This window comes from Microcaecilia unicolor, chromosome 4 (genome assembly GCF_901765095.1).
Source record: "Microcaecilia unicolor chromosome 4, aMicUni1.1, whole genome shotgun sequence".
Lineage (NCBI taxonomy): Eukaryota > Metazoa > Chordata > Amphibia > Gymnophiona > Siphonopidae > Microcaecilia > Microcaecilia unicolor.
The window spans coordinates 18,842,908-18,870,315 of record NC_044034.1 but is presented as its reverse complement, the minus strand read 5'-3'; the positions used below and the strand labels follow the sequence as shown (position 1 = coordinate 18,870,315).

The 27,408-nt window shown below is 47.4% G+C and overlaps 1 protein-coding gene across 3 annotated transcripts in view; it reads left to right on the top strand.

The window, feature by feature from the left end:
• The window catches only part of CHRDL2 (chordin like 2), an 80,440-nt gene that overhangs the window by 28,895 nt on the left and 24,137 nt on the right, over positions 1–27,408 (top strand). For all 3 annotated transcript variants that reach the window (XM_030199320.1, XM_030199319.1, XM_030199321.1), the window contains exons 4-6: positions 5,428–5,570; positions 21,671–21,764; positions 26,781–26,836. In XM_030199320.1, the coding sequence (XP_030055180.1) occupies positions 5,428–5,570; positions 21,671–21,764; positions 26,781–26,836 (293 nt within the window). The remainder of the gene's footprint in view (positions 1–5,427; positions 5,571–21,670; positions 21,765–26,780; positions 26,837–27,408) is intronic.

The following is a 27,408-nucleotide window of genomic DNA, read 5'->3' as shown; positions in this document are numbered from 1 at the left end:
ATGGAGGTCAATGGAAGAGGAGCTCAGCTGGTGGCAGGAACAGGAGGCAGCTGAGGTGGGGCAAAGTAGAAAAACGAAGGGGAAACTGTGATGAGTGTAAGAAAGGCAAGAGGCAACCAGGGGACTGGAGTAAGGGCTTGACTGGATGGTGACACTGTGGTGCAGGGGCGTAGCCAGAGAGCAGATTTTGGGTGGGCCTAGGCAAGACGTGGGTGGGCACCAAGTGTTCTCCCCCACTCCCCTCCCCCCAAAAAAATATCTAAGCTGGTGGGGAAAATGTTTCTCTCCACCTTGGCAATCTGCAGCAGGCATGCGCTGAAAACTGAGCATTCACAGGTGCCAGTAACGTGGAGCACACCATTTTCATTACCATCAGGGGGAAGTCTTCAGCTGGTAGAGCTTGGAATCCCCATCAGCTACTGCTAAACTTGTGCTACTGTTGGGTGGGCCTGAGCCCTAAGTGGGTGGACCCCGGCCCACCCAGGCCCACCTGTGGCTACGCCACTGCTGTGGTGCTCAACAGATGCTATGAGAGCCTTGGAGGGGAGGAGGCTTATGGGGAGGGGTCTGAGGGTTGGGGGAATAGGTGTGGGGTTGCATTGTCTAGATTAAAGGGAAATAAAATGTATGAAAGTTGATAAATGTGATGTTCATAAGTTATAAATAAAGTTTAAAATAAAAAAAACCAGAAATATACGAAAGTAGGATAGAGGGAAGATGAGGGGGGGGGGGCCGTAATGGATGTGGGAGGGAGAACAAAGATATGACTGGAGGAGGAAAGGAAAGAGAAATTTATTCCCGAAATATGTCAAGACTTCCTTGACACAAGGCATTGCAGAACGCCCTCTCCTCCACTGCTTTTGACTGCAACTTTGCTCTTCAGGAGTAGCCTGTTTGTGTGTTGGGGGGGGGGGGGAGGTGCAGAGCCATGTACAGAGACACATTATGGGGGCTTATTTGCATGTCAGTAGGGACTGAAATTAGGGCTGCTGTTAGGGATGGGCAACCAGGCTCTTGACCTAGTCTCCCATGTCACAGGAGGCCCTAAGTCTTCCTGAAGTTGAAAGAGAGACAGCCTGTAAGCTGGCTTTGGGGCCCCCTCCCCAGAATCTGCCCTGGGTCCCATGATGTAAGAGAAAGGGGATGGGATTTGATATACCACCTTTCTGTGGTTACAATCAAAGCAGTTCACATATTATATACAAGAACTTTTATATCTGGGGCATTGAAGGGTTAAGTAACTTGCTCAGGATCACAAGGAGCCATAGGGGGATCTCAATCCAGTCCCCCTGGATCGCACTAACCATTAGACTATTCCTCCACTCTGGTCCTCACTGAAATGCAGGGCACGTGCGAAAAACATAGTCACTCAATGGTAGGGGCCAGGCCTGCTTCCCCCCCCCCCTGCTTCTCTTCCAGCTGATCATAGGGTTCCAGCACAAAGCTCTTTCGCCCCCTCCTCTCCGAGCACACCACCCGAACTATCATCCACTCTCTCATTACCTCTCACCTTGACTACTGCAACCTACTCCTGACCGGCCTCCCACGTAGCCATCTACTCCCCCTTCAGTCCATCCAGAACTCTGCCGCACGTCTTATCTTCCGCCTTAACCGATATACTCATATCACCCCTCTCCTCAAGTCACTTCACTGGCTCCCAATCAGATACCGCATACAGTTCAAGCTTCTCTTACTCACCTACAAATGCACTCGATCTGCGGCCCCTCCGTACCTCTCTACCCTCATCTCCCCTTACGTCCCTACCCGTAACCTCCGCTCTCAAGGCAAATCCCTCCTTTCAGTACCCTTCTCCACCACCTCCAACTCCATGCTCCGTCCCTTCTATCTCGCCTCACCCCATGCCTGGAACACACTCCCTGAGCCCATACGCCGTGCCCCCTCCCTACCCATCTTCAAATCAATGCTCAAAGCCCACCTCTTCAATGTCGCCTTCGGCTCCTAATCACTACACCACTTCTCAGGAAACTTATCTACCCCAACTTGACATTTCGTCCATTAGATTGTAAGCTCTTCCGAGCAGGGACCGTCCTTAATTGTTAATTTGTACAGCGCTGCGTAACCCTAGTAGCGCTCTAGAAATGTTAAGTAGTAGTAGTAGTATTACATATAGCAGTGATTTAACCAGAGCTGAGATTGTGATGTCATAATGCCTCATTCCACCAATGCCTAAGAGCCAACCTCATCAGTGATGTCACAATGGCTCGACTGTCCTATACTTGGCCCACTTCTCCCCTCAGTGTGAAGAGTTTCAGTCTCTGGTATCCAGAGCTGAGATTGTGATGTCATAATGCCTCATTCCACCAATGCCTAAGAGCCAACCTCATCAGTGATGTCACAATGGCTTGATTGCCCTATATTTGTCTCACTCTTATCTATTAGATTATAAGCTCTTTGAGCAGGGACCGTCCTTAATTGTTAATTTGTACAGCGCTGCGTAACCCTAGTAGCGCTCTAGAAATGTTAAGTAGTAGTAGTAGTAAAGCTCTCTAGGCTGCCAGTCCTTCTTCCCCAGTTCACCCAACTGGTCAGAGACACTGTACAGTCCCTAAGTCATCTTAGGTGAAAGGAGGAAAAACCTTTCTGATCCTTCCCATTTTTTCACAGAAGGTGAGCTCTCCACAAAGAAACCGACGATAGGAAAAAACACACAGTGGATCCAAGAAAAAGTCCTCTCACAGTGGGTGTCTTCCCGAACAAGGTCTTTATTAGCAGTAACAGAATTGACCCGACACGTGACGTGTTTCGGCCATAAGGCCTGCGTCAGGGGTCTATAAAACAATATACATAGAAATGCATCAAAATACAAATATAATAAAAAGCTTAAATAAAATTAAAAGTTAAAACATACACTTATATATGTGTATGAACTATTAAAACATAAAAATAAGTGAATTATAAAAAGGAATATGGAATTGCAAATTTAGAAAATAAGTAAGAGCTCTTATTCATTATATTGTTTCATTTATAATCATTAGCATTTCATTCTGTCATATTTGATTGTATGTACAGTGTGTATTTATTTATTTATTGATTATTATTTTTTGCCCTACATATTTATTATAGATACCGTTTTGAGCAGTTTTAGTGCTGTTTCTTGACTTGACCCATGAGGTATTTTTCTCTACAGATATACTAGGTATGTTCTGTATTATGGTATCACATAATGTTGTGTATGTTATTTCCTGTCCTCATTACGTCTGTGTTGATAAGGTTAAACTTCGGACTTACTTATTTTCTAAATTTGCAATTCCATATTCCTTTTTATAATTCACTTATTTTTATGTTTTAATAGTTCATACACATATATAAGTGTATGTTTTAACTTTTAATTTTATTTAAGCTTTTTATTATATTTGTATTTTGATGCATTTCTATGTATATTGTTTTATAGACCCCTGACGCAGGCCTTACGGCCGAAACACGTCACGTGTCGGGTCAATTCTGTTACTGCTAATAAAGACCTTGTTCGGGAAGACACCCACTGTGAGAGGACTTTTTCTTGGATCCACTGTGTGTTTTTTCCTTCCCATTTTTTGGCAGCAGTTAGGTAACTTTACTGCCTTTATAAAATAGACTTAAAATTGAGGCCTTTTTGGACTTAAGGTCCTGTTATATAATCAAGTTAATTGTGGCTAGGGTTACCATATTTTGTCCCCCCCAAAAGGAGGACACATGCCCCCACCACACACCCACCCCGCCCCCTGTCACACCCCACCCGCCCCCTTTCCCGCCCTCGCTCCCTCCGCTGTCACATTTTCCCCTCCCCCCATCACACACCCCGTCATCCCCCCTCCCTTTACCTTACTACTGCCCTGGTGGTCTAGTGACCTCTTCGGGGCAGGAATGAGCCCCCTCTCTTTCCTGCCCGGAGTGCTGCCCTGCATGCAACCTTCCTGTTGCTGATCTCGGCGGTGATTCAAAATGGCCGCCGAAGTCTCACGAGGTCACTTCAACTCTCGGTGGCCATTTTGAATCGGCACCGAGGATTAGCAACAGGAAGGTTGCATGCAGGGCAGCGCTCCAGGCAGGAAAGAGGGGGCTCTTTCCTGCCCCGAAGGCGGAAGAAGTCACTAGACCACCAGGACAGTAGTAAGTAAGGGGAGGGGAGGCTGGATTTCTGGACAAACGGGCAGGCTGGTGGGTGGGCTGTCCTATAGAAAATCCGGACAAACGGGCAGATTGGCAAAACCCGCCCGGTTGCCCGGACATGCCCTCAAAAAGAGGACATGTCCGGGTAAATCCTATCCGGACATATGGATACTGAATCACTGAGGGCCCCTTTTACAAAGGCGTGCCAAAAAGTGGCCTGCGGTAGTGTGGGCGCCATGTATTGGACATGCGCTGGACCATTTCCACCGCATCTGGAAAAAATGGGGGGGGGGGGGTTGAGCTGGGAAATGGATGTGTGGCAAAATGAAAACCAGCCTGCGTCTATTTATGGCCTGAGCCCTTAATGACACCCATTAATTTAGCAGTAAGGGCTCACGCGTTACCCGTGTGGTAACCGTCCAGCGTGTGCCAACTGATGGTTACCACCAGGAACGCCCCAGCCACAGAAAATTATTTTGTCTCGCTTGTTTTCGGTGTGCGCCAAATTCAGAATTATTGCCTGGGGCACGTGTTGGCCAGGTTGTAACGCCGATTTGGCGCATGCTGGATGCACATTAGGCACTTACGCGTCAGGGGCGTAGCTAGGTGGGGCCACGGGGGCCTGGGCCCCCACAGATTTAGTCTGGTTTTGCCCCTGGTTTTGCTGGCGGGCTTGAAGCCTTCTTCAGCACTGGTCTCTGGCACGCCACGTTCGCTGATCTGTGCTTTCTTGAGTCCTGATGTCCTGCATGTTCCTTTAAGTGAAACTGAGCTCAGTTTCACTTAAAGGAGCGTGCAGGATGTCAGGACTCAAGAAAGCACAGATCAGCAGCGAACGCAGCGTGCCGGAGACCGGCGCTGAAGAAGACTTTGGCTGGCGAGGGTTGTGGACCCCCGCCAGCAAAGGTACCTGGTGGCAGTGGGGGGGGGGGGGGGTCGGAAGTGCTGGGGGAGGGGTAGCGGATGGGGGAGGCGGCCTAAAATGTGTCCCCCCATTTTGGGCTCTGGACCCTCCCTCCCACCAAAGTCTGGCTAAGTCACTGTTAGGCGCCTTTGTAAAAAGGGCTCCTGAATGTAAAAGTTATCCGTCAAAGTACTTGACAGGCATAACTTTTAAACGGAGAGCTATCTGTCTAAACTTACTCATACATTTTCAGCATTGGCACTTAAGTTATTCCACTAAAAATCTGTGTAACTTTAAACAAATAGTCATTCACTGAACATTAACCTCGGTCTGTGTGGCATTAGACTTTGCTGGTTTAGAACTTGATTAAACTGGTCTTTCATTTTTATCTTTTTTTTTTGCTCCTTGTGCAGAACCGCGTACTCCCTCCGGCCTCCGGGCACCTGTGAAGTCATGCCAGTATAACGGGACGGTCTACCAGCAGGGCCAGATGTTTGCCTCTAGTGACCTCTTTCCAGCTCGGCAGCCAGACCAGTGTGTGCTATGCAGCTGCTCCGTAAGATGTGGGGGAGCATGGGATGTGGTATCACCTCTAAAGGCAGGCAGTAATGGGTGTGGATGCCAGGAGTTTGAAAGCGAGTGTGTAACTGGGCCATGAGACTCTCTCTCCCTTTATTGGTTCCCTCAAATCACAGCAAAAAAAAAAAAAAGTAATTTTATAACTGAGTGTCTAGGTAGGATGTGGCACCCTATTTTGCAAAGATAAGCATATGCACCTAAATACCTGTAGAAAATTGCCTTCCTGAAACCTGCTGCACAAAGTTACATCTGCTTCAAGACAAGAGTAACTTTACGCATGTATGTTCCAGCACGAATGTGTGCATTTGTGTTTATTCTCCAAAACAGCGGTTCTCAACCCAGTCCTCGGGGCACACCCAGCCAGTCATGTTTTCAGGACATCCACAATGGGGCAGGGGCGTAGCCAGACAGCAGATTTTGGGTGGGCCTAGTCAAGAAGTGGGTGGGCACCAAGTGTTCTCCCCCCCCCCAATGCAATGAGGCCAGTATCAGCAGCATGGGCGTAGACTGGGGGGGCGAGGGGGGGCAATGCCCCCCCCAAACTCTTCTTACCGGAAATCGCGGGGCGCCACTGTAAAAGCACCAAACAGGAAGCACCTCGACTCTGTCCTTCGCTTCCCTGCCCTCTCAGCGTCCCCCCTTCCTCTGATGTCATTTCCTTTCGGGCGGGTGGAATGCTGAGGGCAGGGAAGCGAAGGATGGAGTCGCCGAGGTGCTTCCTGTTTGGTGCTTTTACCGCCAGTTCGGAGTTCGCCGCTCTGCTCTTCGTGCCGGTAAGCCCACACTAGGGATATCTTTAAGCAAAATCGCCTTTATTGGGTGATTTCACACGAAAATAAAGCATGTACAGGGCAAAAATTAAGATAAAAAAGGTTAATTGCAATTGTCTTGATGTGTGCCCAGTATGGGGGGGGGGGGGGGATCGCTCAAATAAAGAATTTATTACTTTGGGACCAGGGCTGGGACTGACCAAAGCTGGGAGGTCATAGACATATTCATCACATGCGTTGGACACTCCTTTCAGTCAATAAGGCAAAGCACTCCAGGTTTGGTGTTGTGAACCAACAAATTTACTTAAAAGAGTCTTTATGGAATTAACTGAGACAGCAAAAACAGCAGAGGCAGCAACTATGACAAAGGCAGTATTCAAACAATGTTTACAAAGTGTCTATACCTATCTCTTCACTATAGGCGGTCGGTGGCCCAACTATTTGGGGAGGCTAAAGGGGGTGGAGTTAGGGGTGGGGCTTACATCCATAATTGTCTGACAACACACAGAAAAATAATAAGTAAAAATACAAGTCATCACAAACAAAATATAAGAAAACCAATGGACTGCATTAGGGGCTTGTAGCCCATTTAATTATGTTTAAACAAAAGAGATCTGCAAGAAACAAAATATTTATTTTTTTATTTTGACTTATCATATAAAACCTGCCTCAGAGTCAGCACCTCTCCAGAAATCCAAGTACGGTGTGCCACAATTTAGGTCTGGGAACACTAGTATCAGACAGCCACACTGGGTGGATAGTATTCACAAAAATGAGCTCCTTTTATTAACGACCAGATAGAGATAGATTGATAATTTTTCAAATTTCAATTTTGGCACAAGCAAAGTATAAGAAAACCAATGGACTGCATTAGGGGCTTATAGCCCATTAGTTATGTTTAAGCAACAGAGACTCTTTTGTTTAAACATAACTAAATGGGCTGAGATCTGCAGGAAACAAAATATTCATTTTTTAAATTTTGACTTAAAACCTGCCTCAGAGTCAGCACTTACCTCTCAATGTGCGCTGTGTGCCACAATTTTCTGTAGTAGTAGTCTTCTACCATCGAAGCGAAGGAAGTGGATGGAAACTCTTAGCCAGCCTTGCCTGCTCAGTGACGGCCCCGGCCGCGCGTTCCCGACTTCGCGGAAGGCTGACTGGCTGAGGGCTGAAGGCAGCAGATGAGTCAGCGCAAATCGACGATTGCTATTTGCTACTACTGTAGCGAATAGCGATTAAGGCGGGAGCACTCAGGAGTCAGGACTCGATCATGTCGGCAGGGCAGCAGCCCTGAAGCCCTGAAGGCTGAAGAGACTGAGGCGCGTGGGGGAGGGAAAGAGGAGAAACGGGGCACAGGCACTGGCAGCACTGCAATGAAGAGAGAGGAGTCGGTCGGGACTGGTTGGAGGAGGAGAACGGAACGGAGAAGAATAAAGACGAAGAAACAGCTGATCCATCCTGCTCCTGTTGTTGAGAACTTGTGGCTGCCGGCTGGGGAGGCTTAGCCTCCCCAAGCCTCTTATACCGGGCGCCTATGCTCTTCACATTCCTTCTCCTTTTTTGCTCTTCTTCTACTCTCTCCTTATTTCCACCAGAAATAGTATAATGGATGGTATAATTAGTTTCAAACATTCAGCATCTCCGCTCTGTCTCTCTCACTATCCATGCAGCATTTTCTCTCCTCATCCAATATCTCCTTTCTCCACCTCATACCCCATCCAGCATGGACCAGTCTCTCTCCCTTCCATCCCCCAATCCAGCATGGCCTCTGTCAATCTGTCTGTATATGAAATACTACTGGAGAGGAAGAGGGAGTGCTGGGTAAGAGGAAAGACGGAAGGGAGGGAGAAAGAGCTGGCTTGATACCTCATACATATTCATTATGGTTATTCCCCAAAAAAAGCCAGCTCTTCTTTCCCTTCCGTCCTTCCTCCATATTAGCATATTCATTTGTGTGTGTATATATATATATGCAAATGAATATGCTAATATGCTGCGCCCCATCCTTTGCCTCCCCAAATGAAACAGTCAAACTACGCCCATGCTGAAGTGGAGAGCAGTGTTTTCAGTGTTTTCAGCACCATCAGGGGGAGGGTCTTCAGCTGGCAAAGCTTGGGATCCCCACTAGCTAGCACTAAATATGTGTTGCTGTTGGGTGGGCCTGAGCCCTAAGTGGATGGGCCCCAGCCCACCCAGGACCACCTGTGGCTACGCCACTGCAATGGGGCCTATATTCAGACTATGGGAGATAGCCAGGCTGCCTCCTGTGGTTGTCGCTGAGCCCAGATATTCAATGCCGGGCTGTTTCCTGGGTGTTTTTTTTTTGGCTGGTTCCAACTTAACCAGCCAAGTTGATATTCAGCGCTGGCCGGTTAAGTTGAAACCATATTTTGGCAGCCTAATTTGGCTGCCAAACTTAGGGACCCTTTTACAGTTGCTCTTTTCGGACTACCACTGGCCCAACATGGCTGCCGCTGGTAGTCCCGCCCTGAGCGCACGCCATTTCTGGGGGAAAAAAGTGATCAGCTATATATCAGCGGATAGCTGGTTATATTGCACAATATAACCATCTATCCACTAAGCACTAACCAGTGATATTCAGCAGGCTATCTCCCACAGAATATCGCCGGATAGCCAGTTAAGTACCGGTCTACAGTTAGTAGCAAATGGCAAGACTAATATCTAATGCAATTCTTTCCTTCTTTTTAACAAAGTGCTTTTCTACTTTAGAATATACATACATATATAAATAGGTACAAAATAAAAGTGTCAGTGTTAAAAAGTTCAATGAGTTAACTTAATAGCACATAGAAAAAACCACTGCAATGCAAGAGAATGCGGAATCCACTACACAAAACACGCTGTTTGATATGACCACAGTTTAGGCTAGCTCTAAGATAAACGAAAGCAGAGATCCATAGATTCTCCCTGAGGGAATTTCAGCCCTTTAAGACCATCACATGTTATTTATTTATTTATTAAGTATTTCAAACTTGTTAAGAAAGTTGGTTAATTAATTTTTTTACATCATAGGAAACAATCATAATTACATTTTTCTACAATTAACCCAACATAAGTCCACACGAGGAGTTCAAAGTAAGGATTACGTTGAAGAATAACGAACATATACTTAAAGAGACTAAGCGGGCGTGTGCTTGATCCTATATATACTATCTCAAGCATTATTAATCATTGGAGGTTCTACTCCAATTACCCTTCTAGTTGTAATAAATGACTCAAGTTGTGAGGGATCATAAAACACAAATTTCTCAGAGTGATAGTTAACTAGACATTTGCACGGAAATTTAAGAAAGAAGGTTGCTCCCAATTGAATCGTTTCTTGCTTCTTCTGAAGAAATCTTTTTCGACGTACTTGCGTCTCCCTCGATACATCCGGATAAACAGACATTTTTAATCCCTTGAAAAGTTTTTCTCGGTTTTTATAAAACAGATCATCACACGTTTAAAGACTGTGCTTAATTCTTAGAGTTTTACAAAACACAATTTATTTTTCCTTCCTCAGTTTGAAGACTGAAATGCCTTTCATTCCTCAGAGATAACAAGTCATGAATACTGTGGTAAAAGAAAAAAAACACCCTACTAAGGCTGAGAAAATACAAGAAACCCAACTGCGCATGCTCAGTGGCTGAGCAAACTGCACGTGCTCCTATGGGGCTGTAGGGCGAGATGTCTGGCAATCTATGTCACTTCGTGTCACATGATTTACACAAATTGCCGACATCTTGGATTTATGCTATTACTTCCTATGATATGCTCTGCCAACTTGAATTCGTGTGAGCCCATAATCACTGCTACCTTGAAAAAGGAGCATGGCCTGGGCAGAGTTATGACATCACGTACTGTGACATCACCAAATGGGGCGGGGTTCAGGGAGGAGTTATACTTCCAATGACACCATCAAATGGAACGGGGTGGGAGGGGTATGGCTTGATCAGAGAGTAGGTGGGGCTAATAGATTTTTAATTCTGATTAGCTGACAACCTAGAAGTGGGAGTGGCATCTGTCAAAATCAATTATGGAAATAAGGTTTGACAAAAGCTAGTGAACCTTACTACTCACATCAGATCTATTTTCTTCTCTTCAGTTGTGTCTGGTTGATTCAGCTTTCATCTTTCTCCTCTGGTTGAACATCTAAATGATAACTTTTCTGCTCTTCTTTTCTCCTCCTCTGAGGGGCAGAGGAGATGCGCCCCCCCCCCCGGGTGCAGCACAGCCCCCCCCCAACCGGCGAAATGACACCCTCCCCCCCGGGTGCATTTTTACCTGCTGGGGGGGGGGGGGGTGCCACACGCCTGTTGGCCGAGTCTGCTCGTTCTCTCCCTGCTGCTCCCTCTGCCCCGGAACAGGAAGTAACCTGTTCCGCGCAGAGGGAGCAGCAGGGAGGGAACGAGCGGACTCAGCCAACAGGTGCACGGCAACCCCCCAGCGGCGTGCACCCGAGGCGGACCACCCCCTCTGCCCCCCCCCCCCTTGGTACGCCACTGTGGATACTCAACTCTCCTCAATTTCTGTAATCTTGTAGGCAGCTCAGTTTCTCAGACTACATATTGGTGATTCTTTCTCCATTGTTTGGATAGAAGGGTGGCAAAAATTCCTTCCAGACAACCAAAATTAGAAATGGAAAACCCTCCGGTTACTTGTGTGACTACTAGCTTAATCTTACATGTACTTTAAGGTTCTACAATCTGACTGACATACAGTGGAGGGAAAGAGAAGCATGTCTGCTTACACAAAATCAACCCAAGAGTCAAAAAAAAAAAAATCAAAAGGGGTGTCTTGCTAGTATATCAAAAATACGAAAGTGCCACACCCCTAAGAGAAAAACTGCACTGGCTCCCACTTAGGGAACGTATTACGTTCAAGGTCTGCACCCTGATTCATAAAATTATCTATGGAGATGCCCCAGTCTACATGTCAGACCTTATTGACTTACCTACCACCCAGGAACACCAAAAGATCTTCACGCACATTCCTAAATCTTCACTTCTCCAGTTGCAAAGGCCTAAAATATAAATGAACACATGCATCTAGTTTTTCCTACATAGGAACGCAGCTTTGGAATGCATTACCACTCGATGTGAAAAAAATGAGCGACTTAATCAACTTTCAGAGATCACTGAAGACCTATCTCGTCAATAAGACATACCACAATGATCCATCATTTGAACCTTGGCGCATTACTGCTTTAACTGTTATTACATTTTTGATCTCGTTATACCTAATGCTTTATCCCACTACGTTACTCATGTTCTTATGTAATAATTAATTGTGTCTTTACTCTGCTTTGGCGATAACTAGAGCGGAATATTGTAAGGCACATTGAGCCTGCAAATAGGTGGGAAAATGAGGGATACAAATGCAATAAATAAATAAATAAATATCAGAGGTGGGTAACCTTGATACACAGAAGGCTCCGTGAATATCAGTACAATTCCTAACGGGCCACAGACAGAAAATTGACAAATGCACCATATAATTCACTGCCAACAAAACTCAATGTGATGACTGAATGAACTTAAATTATTATACTACAAAATACTTTAAATATAAAGGGGAAAGAACATTTTTTTATACTATGCGAAAGCTAAGGACGTAAAGTTTTTGGTTTTATGGATTGCTGGTTCAAGCATTAAGTTTCAGTAGATTGGACATTAGTAAGCAAAATTCAACTGGTACAGAACAATGCAACAATGCTTAATATTCTCCGTTTCTAGATTTGAACCAGCTTCTCTGCTTCTTGAGAAGCTTCATTGGCTTCCGATTGAAGCAAGGGCTCAGTTTAAACTTTTGTCCATAAAATATCGTATGGGTTAGCACCTTTCTATCTTGCTAAGAGATAGATTTGAAGTGGAAAAGGTAGTGGTAGCTTTTATGTTCAACCGTAGAGTTTTGCTGATATTTATTCGTATAGTTTTTGAAGAGGTAGATTTGAAATGAAGGCGATGATACCTTTGCGATTAGCTGTAGGACTTTCTGAAGAGCTAGGTTTTCATTTCTTTTCTGAATTGGAGGAGATTTGTGATGCTTCCTATGGTTTTTGGTATGTGCGTGCAACCGCCAATTGGTACCAATTAACATCAATCTAAGCCAATAATTGGTTGTTAACTCTAATTAACAGCCAATTGTTAAATTGTGTAGCACGTACAACTGACCCTATTCAACGAACTGGGTGCCCAACTTTGCATGCTAAGCACAAAATTGGATGCCCCAGTTTATAGAACTAGGGACTATATGCAAATAGTCTACACTCTTTAAGAAAAGTGTGCGCAATCCCCCGGATTCTATATATGGCACCTGAAAATCCACACAGAAACTTAAGCGTATTCTATAACAATGTGGATAACTTAATTGGTTAACTAGCTAATCAGCGTTGTTAGTTGGATGTTAAGCAATTATCAGCACTCATTGGCATTAACTGAGATTTACAGGCACAACTCGCTAAGGGCTCCTTTTACCAAGCGTTGGTAAGCAGGGCTGACAAGAGACTGGGCTGGGCCCGGGGCCCTGCTCCCTCCACATGCAGGGCAGCGTTCCGGGCAGGAAAGAGGGGGCTCTTTCCTGCCCCGAAGAGGTCACTAGACCACCAGGGCAGTAGTAAGGTAAGGGGAGGGGGAGTAACGGGGTGTGTGACGGGGGGAGGGGAAAATATGACAGGGGGCGGAGCGAGGGCGTGAAAGGGGGCGTGGTGGGGTATGTGGTGGGGGCGGGGCATGCGTCCTCCTTTTTGGGGGACAAAATATGGTAACCCTACGCATGTGCATCCACCACGTTTCAGTAGAGAGCGGCAGCGATTTTCATATCCCCTCAGCTGCTGAGCCCAGAGCCTCTTTGCTGCTGCATCCCGCCCTTGCAGAAGCAGGAAGTGATGTCAAAAGGGGGTGGGACGCAGCAGTTAGGAGGCTCTGGGCTCGGCAGCTGACAGGATATGAAAATTGCTGCTGCTGCCTGATGCTCTCTACTGAAATGTGGATGCACATTAAGGTACGGAGCAGGGAAATGTTCTGAGACAGGATGAGCCAGAGATGCAGGGCCTCTAGGAGCGCGAGGCCCTGTGTGACCGTCCCTGCCTAAGACCGGCCCTGCCCATCTGAATTCTCCAGAGGAGAGGTCTAGAAGAGAAACCTATTTCCCCACATCAGAAGGGTCTCTTTAGCTCATGGTGCATTACTGCTCTCTCTGGAAGCCAAAGGCTTCTGAACATGGACAAAGAGCCTCAGAGCTGCTGTAATTGTAGACCTTAGGTGTGTTAAGCCAAATGATTTGTCATTAAGTTATTGTATGAAGGGATTCATTTAAACTTACATTTTTTTGGAAGTCAAAACAGAAGGAAAAGTCACAGATCCAGCTTTGGAAGTGGCCAAAATGTTTTTTTGGAAGTGAAACCAAAAATACAGCAGAGCTGCAGCGTTCAGATTTTTATTTTAAAATTTGGACGAGGTTGGCAGTAACAAGCGAAGCCCTGTGCTCGAATGTAGCTGATCTGTGGATTTAAAAAAAAATGGACAATCTGGAACGTTTCATGGACCTCACAAATTCATTTGAAACATGTTTTTGACTTAAAAAATAAAGCAGGAAAGGTGCTGGTATTTGGTCTGGGGGCTCAGTGGTGCCAAAGCTGTAGCTGTACCCTTGACTCTTCCCCCTCCTTGTTCTGAGACTTGCTGAAGCAGGGGCGTAGCCAGACACGCAATTTTGGGTGGGCCTGGGCCCAAGATGGGTGGGCAGAAGAACCTCGCCCCGTCCCACAGGTGATTTGGTCTCTCCCTCTCTCGCCTGCATGCCATATGGTCTCTCAAACATCCCCCCTCTCACGTATACCTTTTAAATAGCAGATTTTCATCAGCAGCAACTAATACACACTGCTCATGTTGGCCTCACACCCTTCCCTCTGATGCAACTTCCTGTTTCCGCCTAGGCAGAAATACATCAGAGGGAAGGCTGTGGGGCCGGTGCGAGCCGTATGTATGTCACTGCTCACTGCTACTTACAAGGTATGCAGGAGGGACACTTGTTGGGAGTTTTCGGCTGGTGGGGCTTGGGGATCCCTGCCAACCACATCATAGGTATGCTGCTACTGGGTGGGCCTGAATCCAAAGTGGGTGGGCCTGGGCCCACCCAAGCCCACCTTTGGCTACGCCACTGTGCTGAAGGCACTACATTCATCACAGCTATTCTGTTTTCTATCTTCACCGTGTAGCTCTCTGTAAATACGCACAGTGCACTTGCCAAACTCCCACACCTATAGAGCAGCGAAGGAATCGGGTCACTGTGCAATTCAAACGCACTGAAGAGTCAGGTAGTTCTGGAGGAAAGTAGGACAGCTGTTCCAGGGGTCCTTTTACTAAGGCACATAGCTTTCTATGTGCATCCAATAGAAACATGACGGCAGATAAAGGCCATATGACCCATCCTAGGGTTACCATATGTCCGGATTTACCCGGACATGTCCTCTTTTTGAGGACATGTCCAGGCGTCCGGACGGGTTTTGCCAGTCTGCCCGTTTGTCCGGATTTCTGGACAAATGGACGGGCGGGCGGCGGGCCTATCCTAGTCTCCCCTTCCCTTACTTACTATCTACTGCCCTGGTGGTCTAGTGACCTTTTCGGGGCAGGAAAGAGCCCCCTCTTTCCTGCCCAGAGCTCTGTCCTTGCCTTGCATCCTGTTGCTGTGACGGTCTCGGGATTCAAAATGGCCACCGAGAGTTGAAGTCTCGCGAGGCTGCTTCAACTCTCGGTGGCCATTTTGAATTCCGAGACCATCACACAGCAACAGGATGCAGGGCAAGGGCAGCGCTCTGGGCAGGAAAGAGGGGGCTCTTTCCTGCCCCGAAGAGGTCACTAGATCACAAGGGCAGTAAATAGTAAGTAAGAGGAGGGGAGGTGATGGGGGGGGGCAGGGGAGGGGAATATGTGACAGGGGGCGGGGCGAGGATGCAAAAAGGGCGTGGCAGGGGAGGAACATGTGTCTTCTTTTTGAGAGAACAAAATATGGTAACCCTAACCCATCCAGTTTGCCCATCCTCTGTAACCCCTAATTCTTCCTGTTCCTAAGTGATCCCACATGCTTATCCCATGCCTTTTAAAACTCTGGAACAGTCCTCGACTCCACCACCTCCACCGGGAGGCCATTCCACACCTCCACCACCCTTTTCTGTGAAATAATACTTCCTTAGGTTACTCCTAAGCCTATTCCCTCTTAACTTTGTCGTATGCCCCCTCATTCCAGAGCTCTCCTTCATTTGAAAAAGGCTCTCTTCCTGTACATAAATGCCCTTGAGATATTTAAACGTTTCTATCATGTCTCCTCTCTCCCTCCTCTCTTCCGGCCTATCCATGTTGAGATTCATAAGCTTGTCCCTATAATTTTTGCATTCAAGACTGCTTACTAATTTCGTAGCCGCCCTCTGGACCGACTCCATCCTGATTATATCTTTCCGTAGGTGTGGTCTCCAGAACTGCAAGCAGTACTCCAAATGAGGCCTCACCAGAGACTTATACACAGCAGCGTAGCCAGACCTGCCATTTTGGGCGGGCCCCGCATTAACCTGGGTGGGCTGTTCCCAACCCCACCCCTACACAGTAATTTTAAAATATTCCCTTCCCCCCCCCGGCATTTTCTTCTGTCTCCCTCGGCCTACCTTGGCAGCGCTTTCTCCCTTCGCCATCCCCTCCCTCTCTTCTGACGGCTCTCCCCGTCCGCGTGGTCTGTTTAATTTTAGTCCTTGAAGCGCCATTCTCCCTCCAGGACCGCACCGGCGATTCCGATAGCCTTTTGCCAGCGTGCGTCGTCGGGGACGGGGCCTCTCAGGCGCGTCCTGAGGTGGGATTCGCCTAAGGAGAAGCCCCGCCCCCGACGATGCACGTTGGCAGAAGGCTATCGGAATCGCCGGTGCGGTCCTGAAGGGAGAACGGCGTTTCAAGGACTAAACTTAAACAGACCACGCGGATGGGGAGAGCCAGCAGAAGAGGCAGGAAAAGATGGCTTGGGTTGGGGCTTGTTAGGGTGGGCACTGGGCGGGCCTGAAGGAAAAGTGGCTGGGCCTGGGCCCGTCCAGGCCCACCCGTGGCTACGCCCCTGCTTATACAACGGCACTATCACCTCCTTTTTCCTGCTGGTCATGCCTCTCTTTATGCATCCAAGTATCCTTCTGGCTTTGACCGTTGCTTTTTCTACCTGTTTGGAAGCTTTAAGGTCATCAGACACAATCACCCCCAAGTCCCGCTCTTCCTTCACACACTGAAGCACTTCACCCCCTATACTGTACCGTTCCCTCAGATTTTTGTGACCCAAGTGCATGACCCAAGTGCGTGCCAAATTGGTGCTACCACCCGGCTACCGCGTGTCCCGGGCGGTAAGTCTATTTTTGATATGCGCCCAAAACACATGGTAGAAAATATTTGCTATTTTCTACAGTGTGGCGCTTACCCGGCGGTAATCAGCAGTTTATGCGCACTGGCTGCTTACCACCTGGTTAGTGCGTGAGACCTTACCGCTAAGTCAATGGGTGGCGGTCTCAGGCCGAAAATGGATACGCGCTGGTTTTAATTTTGCTGCACGTCCATTTTCGACCACAGAAAAAAATGCCTTTTTTCCAGGTGCGCTGAAAAATTGATCTGCGCACATCCAAAACATGCACCTACCAGGGGCATAGCCAGACTTCAGCGGGAGGGGGTCCAGAGCCTGAGGTGAGGGGGCACATTTTAGTCCCCCTGGTGCCGTTGCCCCCCCCAACCATTTTAACCCCCGCCGCCATTTTTGCCCCCCCGCTACCACCACCACCTTTTGACCCCCTCTTCCCGCTGCCGCCAACCCTCTCTCGCCGCTGCCGTCGGGTACCTTTGCTGGCGGGGGTCCCTAACCCCCTCCAGCCAAAGTCCTCTTCTCCGGCACGGCCGCGTTGCTGATCTGCAAGGGCAGGCTTCTGTTTCTGTGAGTCTGACGTCCTGCACGAGTGGACAAAATGAGAAGTGATCTAAATAAATTAGAAGAATGGCCTAATGTTTGGCAGTTAAAATTGAATGCAAAGAAGTGTAGATTGATGCGCATGGGGGTGTAGAAATCCAAAAGAGCTGTGCTTGTTAGGGGAGAGGTTGATGAGCACAGACCAACAAAAGCTAATTGGATTTGATTATTTGCCTATCCAAATCTGAGTTTAAGGTGAGATGTAAGTATATAAATATTGCCATACTGGGACAGACCGAAGGTCCATCAAGCCCAGCATCCTGTTTCCAACAGTGGCCAATCCAGGGCACAAGTACCTGGCAAGATCCCCCAAAAAATTACAATACATTTTATGCTGCTTATCCCAGAAAAAAGCAGTGGATTTTCCTCAAGTCATTTTAATAATGGCTTATGGACTTTTCTTTTAGGAAGCCATCCAAACCTTTTTTAAACCCCGCTAAGCTAACTGCTTTTACTACATTCTCTGGCAATGAATTCCAGAGTTTAATTACACATTGTGTGAAGAAATAGTTTCTCTGATTCGTTATAAATTTACTACTTTGTAGCTTCATTGCATGCCCCCTAGTCCTAGTATTTTTGGAAAGAGTAAATAAGTGATTCACATCTATCCGTTCCACTCCATTCATTATTTTATAGACCTCTATCATATCTCCCCTCGGCCGACTTTTCTCTAAGCTGAAAAGCCCAAGCCGTTTCAGCCTTTCTTCATAGGGAAGCCGTCCCATCCCGTTTATCGTTTTTGTCTCCCTTCTCTGTACCTTTTCTAATTCCACTGAGATGTGGTGACCAGAATTGCACACAATATTTGAGGTACAGTTGGTAGGTCCCTGCCTGGCCCAGAGAGCATACTGTATACGTTTTTGACAGGTTGCCAAATGGCCACCAGGCTTCAGCTGTGCTAGCCTTAAGTTGCTGTTGAGTTACCCAACTTTAGGAACAGATAATGTAGATAATATGTGCTATCTGTAGGGAAGCTAGGGTTTAAATCCCACTGCCGCTCCTTGAGATCCTCCCGGACAAGTCACGTAACCCTCCATTGCCCCAGGTACAAAACTCAGGGCCCTGTTTACTATACATTTCTCTCATATACACAAAATGGGAGAAAACCTTTAGTAAACAGGCACCTTAGATTGTAACCCTCCAGGGACAGGCAGATTTTATTTATTTATTTGTTGCATTTGTACCCCACATTTTCCCACCTATTTGCAGGCTCAATGTGGCTTACATAGTATCGGAGAGGTGTTTGCAGACTCCGGTGTAAACAAATACAGATAGCAACATTCCATGTAGAACCTCAAATAGTAGCAACATTCCATGTAGAACCTCAAATAGTAGCAACATTCCATGCAGAACCTCAAATAGTAGCAACATTCCATGTAGAACCTCAAATAGTAGCAACATTCCATGTAGAATCTCAGATTTATTTATTTGTTACATTTGTATCCCACATTTTCCCACCTATTTGCAGGCTCAATGCGGTTTACATAGTACCGTCAAAGGCGTTTGCCCAGTCGGTGGATAACAAATACAAAGTTGTATAGTGATCGTATGAGGTATAAGTGGAGGGTTGGAATGGATGAAGATTGCGTGATGTCCTGTTCGATCATAGTCATGCTGTGTTGGTAGGTGACGAGGTGAAGTACCTACGATACCTGAATGTAACTTGCATTGAGCAACTATTGAGAAAGGTGTGATCTAAATCCAAATCCAAAGTCCAGTACCAAGCACACTGTGAAGTAATACAAACCACTAGAAATGCCACTCAAGACCTACAGAGTGATTCTACCATACCATAACAACACAACAAGAGCCTACCTCGGAAAAAGTAGCACCGTAAACACTGTGTGCATTAAAGCATCAATACACCTAGGGGAAAACAAAACAAGGCAAATTTTTATAGATCCTCACCCAGTATAGATTAAGTAACCACAAATTAAAAATAGAAATATGCAGACAAAAAAATAAACTGAACCCCCAAGAAGCCAGACTCTGCATACAGTGAACACCAGAGAAACAAGTAAGGCATGTCCCCCTGTGCTGTGAAAAATGTAAAGATAGCAGACATAAGTGTCAAAAACTCGCATTTTCCAATCACTACATTACAAATGAACAAATACGGATAAAACAAAAAAGATAATCTAAAATAAGATGATGCCCATACCATTTTATTGAACTAACGTAAAACCATTTTTAAATTAGCTTTCAAAGGCCAAAACTTCCTTTCTCAGGTCAGGACAGTACACTGAAAATAAAGAGAGTTAAAGGGAATATGGGAGCCTGAATCAAACATATAAACAGCGAGTGACCGTACTCACTCGCAAATGCGCAGTAGACTTCCCTCTCTGTCCCGCCCCCGCGTCAATACGTGATGACGGGGAGGCGGGACAGAGAGGGAAACTGCGCAAAGGGGAGGGAACTGCCGAGGTCGCCACCGCTCCCCCTCCCACCAGAGTCGCCGCCGCCACCCCTCCACCCGGCCCGTCTCTTCGCTATTCAACTTACATCTCCGGAGCAGGCAGATCAGCTGAGCTGCCGTTGGCCTTCCTTCCCTGCCTGTGTCCCGCCCTCGGTGACGTTACGTCACACGAGGGCGGGACACAGGCAGAGAAGGAAGGCCGACGGGAGCTCAGCTGATCTGTCTGCTCTGGAGATGTAAGTTGAATAGCGAAGAGACGGGCCGGTGGCGGCGGCAACTCGAGGGGGGGGTACCGGCAGCGGCGAACGGGGGGGAGGGGCCAGCGGCGACCTCGGGGGGAGGGGGCAGCGGCGACCCAATAGCCTGTTTTAACGGGCTCAACGGCTAGTAAGGGGATAAGACATAAATGGGTCCTTTTACTAACCGCGTAGGTGCCTACACATGTCCAACGTGTGTCAGTTTTGAGTTACCGCCTGGCTACTGTGTGACCCTTGCGGTAATTTCATTTTTGATGCATGTCCGCTACGTGCGCCGGAAAATATTTTTATTTTCTGGCGCGCGGGCGGTAATCAGCATTTTATGGCGTACACCATTACTGCCTCGTTACCGCGTGAGACCTTACCGCTAGGTCAATGGCTTGCGGTAAGGTCTCAGACCCAAAATGGACTTGCGGCAATTTTCATTTTGCCGCACGTCCATTTTTGGCAAAAATTTAAAAAAGGCATTTTGTACAGGTGCGCTGTAAAATGATTCTGCGCACGCCCAAAACGCACGTCTACACTACCGCAGGCCACTTTTCAGCGCTTTAGCACTTTCGCACGTACATGTGCACTGTGCGTGTAAATGTTAGTATTTTCTATAACATTATGGGCCTGACTGTAGTGCTCTGTTATAGAATTACGATGTATGTGATTTACAAAAAATTGAATAAATGTAAACTGGTGTGGGAACTTGGGAACTGAAGGTGAAACTGGGGGCAGAGTGTGTATCCCCCCCCAAACAAAAATGCATTCTGCTGTCCCTAGGAGGGGAGAGAGAAGGTGCTGGATGGAGTGTGGGGGGGGGGGGGGTGTGTTGGTTGGGAGGAGAAAAGAGAGAGAAGATGCTAGATGCAGGGCTGCCAGAGAGGGGGCAGGGGGGACAAAATTCCCGGGTCTCACCTGCCCGCCCTCGGCTCCATCGACAGCCCCCTCCATCCGTCACGGGCCCCCTGCATTCAAATCGGCAGCGCCTCACCTCCGTGTGAAAGCGCCGGGATCGCCTCCCTTCGGGCCCTCCCTCACTGTGTCCTGCCCTCGTCTGATGTAACTTCCTGTTTCCGCGAGGGCGGGACACAGTGAGGGAGGGCCCGAAGGGAGGCGATCCTGCCGCTTTCACACAGAGGTGAGGCGCTGCCGATATGAATAGAGGGGGCCCGTGGCGGATGGAGGGGGAACTGTCGACAGAGCAGAGGGCGGGCAGGTGAGACTGAGGACTGCAGCGCCGGCAGCCTGGGAGCAGGAGAGGGAGGTGACAGTGGTAGCAATTGGGGGGGGCGGCCCCAGGGGGGTGGCGGCAGTGGTGGCAGGGGCCCCGAGGGCAGCCTTGCCCCAGGCCCAGCTCAGTCTCTCAGCGGCCCTGGCTGGATGGGTAGGGGGCACCGACTAATAAGCTGCGGGGGGGGGGGGGGGGGGTGCCAGAAACCCTAGCACCAGCCCTGGCTGTTCCTACAATACAATGAGACATCTTGCTATGAAGCCAGGGGCCAAATGCAGATATAGAAGTGGGGTCAAGAAGGTGTTTAGAGTCAACTGGGATAAATAAATGGGTGGCTATTTATTGCTGTGGGTTTTGTTTCTGAGTTGTTTTTTTATATATCTGTTGTTTATTGGTGTGGGTTTTGCTTCTGTTTGTTTGTATACCTCCTAGGATGGCCAGATTTACTGTGGGTTGATGACATGTCCGGAAGTGGTCTGCTCCTCCCCCTTCACGCTAACAGATTTCTGCTGCCAAGTCTGTAAAGGTAATTTGGGAAGCTGTCCCCTCTCTACCACTGAGGTTTACATTAATGACTCATGGGCTGGCAGGGAGCTCCTGGATGCAGAACTTGCTTTCCGGATACTAATGGTTGGGTCCATTCAGCAATTTTCAGCTCCACTGTATAGATACTGCTACTGAAAAACACTGGTGACCATTCCGGCACTACCAGATGATGCTGGGGTGGGGTATTGGTGAGGCATGGGTGGTTCCCTGACTTATCCAAAAAGTAGCGATATAAAAAGCTGAACCGTTATATTTTGTGGACAGAGGGTTTTGGTGTTCCTGGACAGATCACGTGCCAGTCAGATATGCAGGAGGATATTTCTAGAAATGAAATCCCGGGTTTTGCATCTAGGGCAGTGGTGTAGCTACGTGGGGCCAGGGGGGCCTGGGCCCCCGTAGATTTGGGCCCGGGCCCCCCTGCCGCCAACCCGCCGCCAACACACCGTCGCCGTCGCCTGCCTTTGCTGGCGGGGGACCCCAACCCCCGCCAGCTGAGGTCCTCTTCTTCTCGCAAAAGGCTTCCTTCTGTTTCTGACGTCCTGCACAAGAGGACCTTGGCTGGCGAGATTGGAGACGAGCGGATGTGGTCCCTCTTCACAAAAATGGAGACAGAGAAGAAGTGGGAAACTACAGACCAGTAAGTCTCACGTCGGTGGTAGGAAAAATCATTATTCAGCACCGTCGCTGCTGAAAGAAAGGATAGTTAACTTTCTAGAAGCCGACGGGTTACAGGACCTGAGGCAACATGGCTTTACCAAAGGAAAATCCTGCCAAACGAATCTTATTGACTTTTTTGACTGGGTGACCAAAGAACTGGATGAGGGACGTGCGCTAGATGTAATCTACTTGGACTTCAACAAAGCCTTTGATACGGTCCCCCACAGAAGACTCATGAAGAAGCTGAGAGGGTTGAACTTAGGACCAAAAGTGGTGAACTGGATAAGAAACTGGTTGACCGACAGGTGGCAGAGGGTGGTGGTAAATGGAATCCGCTCAGAGGAAAGGAAGGTGAGCAGTGGAGTTCCTCAGGGGTCGGTGCTGGGGCCTATTCTGTTTAATATATTTGTGGGAGATATTGCTGAAGGGTTGGAAGGAAAGGTGTGCCTTTTTGCGGATGACACGGAAATAGGCAATAGAGTGGATACCCTGGAGGTGGCGGTAAGGGCTCCTGCAGTAAACCAGCAGTTATCGCCGGGTTACCACTGCACTAACCATTTCTGGGGTTTTTCTAACCCTAGAATTGGTGCATGCTCGATCCGGAACTACCACCGGTGGCCGCGTTGGACTTACCGCTGGTCCGTAAAAGGGCCCCTAAGTGAATACTAGTCCCTCACAATTAAATGGTGAATACCAGGGCCCAGCTGTGTGGATGTACAAAATTTGCAAAATACGGCAGCCGGACTGATGATAGAATGCAAAAGTGTTCGACTGAGCAACTCCACTTCTGACAAAATTAACTGGCTCCCAATGCAAACTCATTCAATATTTAAACTAGTGTTGAGGATGCTACATGGCCTTACCCCAGATTACAAGTTCCAAATATGAAGCAAGGAAACACAAGCAGTATTAATACAATGACCTGGGGTAGGGAAACCAGAAGCAGCAGAAGGAATCCCGAGAAAACTACAGCACAAAACACCAGTAGGAAATTTATTGGCCAGACCCAAAGTGACCGTGTTTCGGCAGACACCTGCATCAGGGGTATAATGTCCACATTCAGTAAAGGTCCCAAAAAACAACAAGGCAAGCGATCTGCAAGATCCAACGTGGAGAATAAACGAGCAGATCAAAGTGACATCCAAAGGATTTTATTAGAGATATCGTATATAAGAAAGTTGCCCGACACAGGCCGTGTTTCGCCCACAGAGGGCTGCGTCAGGGGCTACAACAAACAAACAAATCGAATTATAAAATATCAAACTCATAAAAACTATATAACGTATAAAATTTAAAAACATAAGATATTGCTATTGCTTTTAAAACATTGTTGATAATCTAGGTCTATGTTTTAAAAGCAATAACAATATCTTATGTTTTTAAATTTTATACGTTATATAGTTTTTATGAGTTTGATATTTTATCATTCGATTTGTTTGTTTGTTGTAGCCCCTGACGCAGCCCTCTGTGGGCGAAACACGGCCTGTGTCGGGCAACTTTCTTATATACGATATCTCTAATAAAATCCTTTGGATGTCACGTTGATCTGCTCGTTTATTCTCCACATTCAGTAAAGGGAATGGATTCCCAAATGACAACAATTAACTGAATAGATAGACTTTAGTTTGTAGTGCAACTTGGGTCAGACTTGATCAGCAACTGTATGAAAAACAGGCACCCAGTAACAATTTTTGATCCCAGATTACATGGGACATTGGATAAGATACTGCAAAACCAAGAAAACTTGATCCTACAGTTCCCATCGGTGAAGGGAATATGATTTAAAAAAATGTTTTCTTTAATTATCTATTGCCAAACGCCCGCTTGTTGAAACATCTTGCTTTTTAATCATTAAGGGACAGTGGCGTTCCTGGGGGGGGGGGGGGCGGTGGGTGCGGTCCGCCCCGGGTGCACGCCGCCGGGGGGGGGGGGGGTGCCACGCGCCTGTCGGCTCCGCTCGTTCCGTGCTCCCTCTGCCCCGGAACAGGTTACTTCCTGTTCCGGGACAGAGGGAGCATGGAACGAGCGGAGCCGACAGGCGCGCGGCGCCCCCCCCCCCAGCAGGTGAAAATGCACCTGGGGGGGGGTGTCCTTTCACTGGGGGGAGTTGTCCTTTCACCGGGGGGGGGGGGGGGACACTGCACCCAGGGGGGGGGCGCATCGGCGATCCGCCCCGGGTGTCAGCCACCCTAGGAACGCCACTGTTAAGGGGGTCTTTTACTAAAGCTGCGGGAGCGTTTTTAGCGCATGCTGAATGCTAGAGACGCCCATAGGAATATATATGGGTGTATCTAGAATTTAATGCATGCTTATTTTTATTTTTACTAAAAGGTCCTATAAGCTAGAAATGAAGTATATATAGTTTAGTAAAAAGTTAAATGACTTCTTTTTCTTGGAGGAGGAGACTATCCAGCTCATTTTCGAAAGTGATCGCTGGCCATCTTCCGACACAAATCGGGAGATGGCCGGCGATCTCCTGAACCCGGCCAAATCGGTATAATCGAAAGCCGATTTTGGCAGGGTTCAACTGCTTTCCGTCGCGGAGCTGTCGAAACATCAACGGGGCATGTCGGTAGGGTAGTGAAGGCGGGGCGGGGGCGTGCTCATGAGATTGCCAGCTTCGCCCGATAATGAGAAAAAAAGCCAGGCTTGACGAGCATTTCGCCGACTTTATTTGGTCCCTTTTTTTTCACGACCACGCTTCAAAAAGGAGCCCCAACTGACCAAATGACCACTGGAGGGAATCAGGGATGACCTCCCCTTACTCCCCCAGTGGTCACCAACCCCCTCCCACCCAAAAAAACAAAAAAAAAACTTTTTTGCCAGCCTGAAATGTCATACCCAGCTCCCTGACAGCAGTATGCAAGTCCCTGGAGCAGTTTTAGTGGGTGCAGTGCACTTCAGACAGGTGGACCCAGGCCCATCCCCCCCTACCTGTTACACTTGTGGTGGTAAATGGGAGCCCTCCAAAACCCACCCAAAACCCACTGTACCCACATGTAGGTGCCCCCCTTCAACCCTTAGGGCTATGGTAATGGTTTAGAGTTGTGGAGAGTGGGTATTGGGGGGGATTTGGGGGGCTAAACAACCAAGGTAAGGGAGCTATGCACCTGGGAGCTATTTTTATTTTTTAATTTTTAGAAGTGCCCCCTAGGGTGCCCGGTTGGTGTCCTGACATGTGAGGGGGGCCAGTGCACTACAAATGCTGGCTCCTCCCATGACCAAATGCCTTGGATTTGGCCGGGTTTGAGATCGCCGGCATTATTTTCCAATATCGCCGAAAACCGATGCCGGCCATCTCAAACCCGGCGAACTCTGACATTTGGCTGGGCCCAACCGTATTAGCGAAGAAAAAGATGGCCGGCATCTTTTTCGAAAATACGGTTGGCTCCGCCCACTTACGGCGCCGGCCCCGAAGATGGCCGGCCAGCTATCTGGCCGGCGCCGTTCAATTATGCCCCTCTATAATACAGTAAACATTTCTTACAGTTGCAAATTCCTAGATATATTTTAACTTCTTATGATTTGTAATCCACATTGAACCATAATAATGGGGTAACTGTGGAACGTAAGCATGGCGTTGAATATAAAAAGAATTTTGTGTTACAATTTATCTCCAATGGACTTTCTCGTTGCATGCAGGAGAACTGAGATACCTCAGCGCATCCGCTTGACTTACTTGCAGTGGAGGGCTTTCACATTTTGTAAAACATTATTAAACACTTCGTATCACATGTATCACAGGACCCTCTGGACACCTAGAAAGAGTAAACTGTCTGGGTCCTCTAGTTGTGATTTGTGTTGGTCCTGTAAAAACAAAACTGGAACTCTCACACACCTACTGTTGGAATGTCCACCTCTTGTAACATTTTGGTCAGATGTTTGGGAAAAATTGGAAAAGATTTTTGGTTTCCAAGAATCTTTTTTACCTAAATATGTGATATGGAAATCTGTTTGTATATCATTTCTCTACACGGACAATGATAAGTTATTGTATGACTTTTTGGTTTCAGTTGCGCTGAAACTGGTCATTTCGCACTGGAAGGATAATTCCCATGTGAATGTGGTGGTGTGGTGGAATTGGATTCTGCTTTATAAAAAATATGAGCAATCTGCAGTACTCTCCCTGTCTGGACACAAATCAGCTATCTGCAAATGGAAGTCTTTAGACCTTTTTCTATCCAATAAGGACTAATTTTAGGGTTAGAACTCAGCACTCTGTACCATAGTGTGTGTTTTGTTCTGTTCTGTTGCATTTTCTGTGGTGTATTGTTATGATTTAATAAACTTATTATAAAAAAAAACACTTCGTAACTATTTTTTTAATTGTATTTTGCAGAGAGTTCCATTGAAAAGTCCTTAGAAGAGGAGCCACTTCATTTAAACAGAGGTGTTGTACGTGACATTTGCATTTTTTGAAGTTTTGAACCATGGTTTACGCAGGTGTATCTGTAGGGTTATAGGGCTTGGTTCATCCCAGTTCTTTTCAGCCTTTCGAAGGTTGATAGCGAGGAAAAAAAACAAATCACAATAGTCATAAAACTAAAAATCAGTCAAATGAAACATATTTCTTATGATCTGAAAAGAGATCATCGGCACCATTTTACCCAAGGAGGTTTAATGACAGGAGCCAGCATGACGTCGGAGCTTGCTTTGTTATTTGCAGTGTTGGATTGTGCATTTCAGTGCTGCGCTATATGCTTTTATTTCTCCTTATGATGACAATAAATATATTTCTATATAAAAAGCCTGTTCAGAAATGCTGCCATCAGCCGCTAGAGCGCCCTGCCGACTTCCTGCTGCTCAGGCAGCAGGGGCTGGACTCTGGCAGGGAAATTGTTCGATTGGCGGGGCTTCAGCACAATGTTGGAAGGGGCCTGAGCCCAAGGTGGGAGGGCCTAGGCCCTCAAAGCCACCCCTCCCCCCCATGGCTATGCTACTAATGTAACCTGCAAAGAGCGACAGCT